This window comes from Garra rufa, chromosome 15, assembly GCF_049309525.1.
Source record: "Garra rufa chromosome 15, GarRuf1.0, whole genome shotgun sequence".
NCBI lineage: Eukaryota > Metazoa > Chordata > Actinopteri > Cypriniformes > Cyprinidae > Garra > Garra rufa.
The window spans coordinates 18,244,951-18,247,717 of NC_133375.1; the positions used below are offsets into that span (position 1 = coordinate 18,244,951).

General features: G+C 29.3%; 1 protein-coding gene across 1 annotated transcript in view; it reads left to right on the forward strand.

Annotated features, from left to right (window-relative positions):
• lmx1bb (LIM homeobox transcription factor 1, beta b) overlaps positions 1-1,304 on the forward strand; it is an 85,549-nt gene extending 84,245 nt beyond the window's left edge. The window contains exon 9 of the mRNA XM_073819473.1: positions 47-1,304. Within this exon, the coding sequence (XP_073675574.1) occupies positions 47-204 (158 nt within the window). The 3' untranslated portion in view covers positions 205-1,304. The remainder of the gene's footprint in view (positions 1-46) is intronic.
• Positions 1,305-2,767: the final 1,463 nt, after the last annotated feature.

Below are 2,767 nucleotides of genomic sequence, written 5' to 3' on the forward strand. Positions count from 1 at the left end.
AAAAAAGCGTCATATTGACCAGCGTTTCTCTTTTGTCTTACCACAGGAAACGACTCGATATTCCACGACATTGACAGCGACACTTCATTGACCAGCCTTAGTGACTGCTTCATGGCCTCGTCCGAGGCGGGCTCAATGCAAGCCAGAGTCGGGAATCCCATCGACCGACTCTATTCCATGCAGAGCTCCTACTTTGCCTCATGAAAACCTAAACAGACAGAGAAAGGCAAAAGTGGGTCACTTCGCTGCAGCTCACCAGTCAGACGCCGCCTATCAAGGAAATACAACAGAATCGTCAACCAAGCTCAAAGACGAAACATCTTAGATAGACAAACAGGCAAAAACAGAAAAGACGAGTGAACTCGGAAGACTTGCGTCCTTATTTCTCTGCAGCGAAGCGCCGGCTCTGGACGCCCGCAGGCAGAGGCAGAGATTTTTTTTTTTTTTCTAGTTACTTGTAGATTGTTTGTACATGACTTTCTCAGAAGTAGCATTTCATCTTATCCTCATCGACTTGTGGAAAAAAAGAGTATTGATGTACAGTTTGACGTCACTGAAGCATCAAGCCTCGACTTATGATTTCCTGCCGGGAGAGGCGGAAGATCAAAAAGCTCATAATGCATGAATCCATATCTTTGTGATTGTTATGTTTAAAAAAAAAATGGAAAAATGGAAAAAAAAATCTTGTGTTGTTCAGATGATAAAAATGTGATGTTTGGACTCCTAATTTCCTCTTTTTCATTCCATTCAGCATTGCATTTTTCTCACTTTGATAGGTTAGCCCTCGATGTAGAGAAGCGTAGAGGGGGAGATATGTATAGTGTATCTGCATTTGTAAGTATGTTAGTGTGTGTGTGTGTGTGTGTGTGTGTGTGTGTGAGTGTGAGTGTGTGTGTATGTGTGTTTCAGTCTCCTCACCTGTGCGATGGTAAGGTACTGTCATTGAAAGCTCGAACCATGTGTATATATACTTTTCCCAAACAAATCAGTTGTGCATGTTAAAAATGGAGATCATTCTATTTATTTAACTAAAACATGCTTTTGAAGGTACTTAAGAAACTGAAAAGCTTTATTTAAAAAGGAGAAAATCATGTTTAAGTAGCTGACGCGTTCATTTCACACCACACTTGTATGTCTTTTAATTAGGATAAACAATGTATCTTTATTCCAGCAATGTACATCTGCAAAAAAACAAAAAAAAACAACAACAACAATGTGCTATTTATTTGTTTCAGCCCTGACATTGCCGAAAAATGCATTTCCAAATGCGAAGATTGCTAATTTGCCAAAGTCTGTTGGTACAATGAATAAAGACCTTTTCTCCTTGATTTTGTAGCTTCTACAAGACTCTTTGAGTACATTGTTTGTTATTTACATCATGTGCAATTTTTTTATTTACTTCTCTTTTAGTTAGTAACATTTTCTTTAAATTTTAAGATTTGCGTGAAGATTTTATTTCCTTGAACACACAGGATGGAAACAGGGTTATTATTGTTAACTAAACTATCCCATAAAAAAACATTATCATCCCATAAACATCAATTGAATACAAAATAATAAAACAGATATATTTAAGCCATTTCTTCTTTTTGTTTAATGTAGAAATCTTTAAGAAACTAAAACTGAAACTACGATTTACTACAAAATATAGACATGTTGATTTTTCAAATCTAAGATTTAAGAATTTATTTAATAATAATAAAGTAAAATAAAATAATAAAATAAAATAAAAGTAGAAATATAAAAATTTTAGTTTAATTTAAGATTTTATTTCTTTGATGCACATGGGATGGACTAAAACTAAAACTATAAAAACATTTTCATTACTTAAACATTAATAAAAAATATAATAATAATAAAAAATAAATTAAATAAATAGAAATAATGAAGTCAAATTAAATTAAATAATTAAATACAATTAAATAAATAAAAATAAAACCTTATTTCAGCTAAAGATTGTCATTTTTGTTTAAAGTAGAAATAATAACATTTTTGTTATTTTTTGTTATTACCTGAAAATAAAATATAAAATACAATAATATTTTCATAACTTATTAATCTATAACTTATTTCAGCCAGTTGCCAAATTTCTCACTTTTGTTTAAAGTATAAACATTAGAAAAAGTAAAATGGATATAATAATTTTAAGATTCATATAAAGATTTTATTTCCTTAAATACATGGGATGGGATGGAAACAGGGTTATTATTGTTAACTGAAACTAAAACCATACATTTTCATTACTTAAACACTAATTCAAAAAATAAAATAAAATAAATTAAAACTTATTTATTTCAGTCTGTCGCCAAATATTTCAAATATAAATTAAAGTAAAATAAAATTAAACTTACTTATTTCAGCCAGTTGCCAAATTTGGTTTTGGCTCATTTTTGTTTAAAGTAGAAATATTAAAATAACTAAAACTGAAAACTAAGTCTGTAGTTTTATTAAGATTTACTTTAAGATTTTATTTCCTTGAACACGGGATGCAAACAGGGTTATTATTGTTAACATTTTCATTACTTTACATTAATAATTAAAAAAAATAATAAAATAATTAAAACCAAATCAAATAATGAAATAAAATAAAATAAAAACTTATTTTAGCCAAAATATTTCATTTTTGTTTAAGGTAGAAATAACTATACTAAAAATAACTAAACTTTAAAACTAAGAATTAATAAAAACTACAGACATATTAATTTTAAGATTTACTTTTCCTTGAACACATGCAAACAGGGTTATTATTGTTAACTAAAACTAAAAC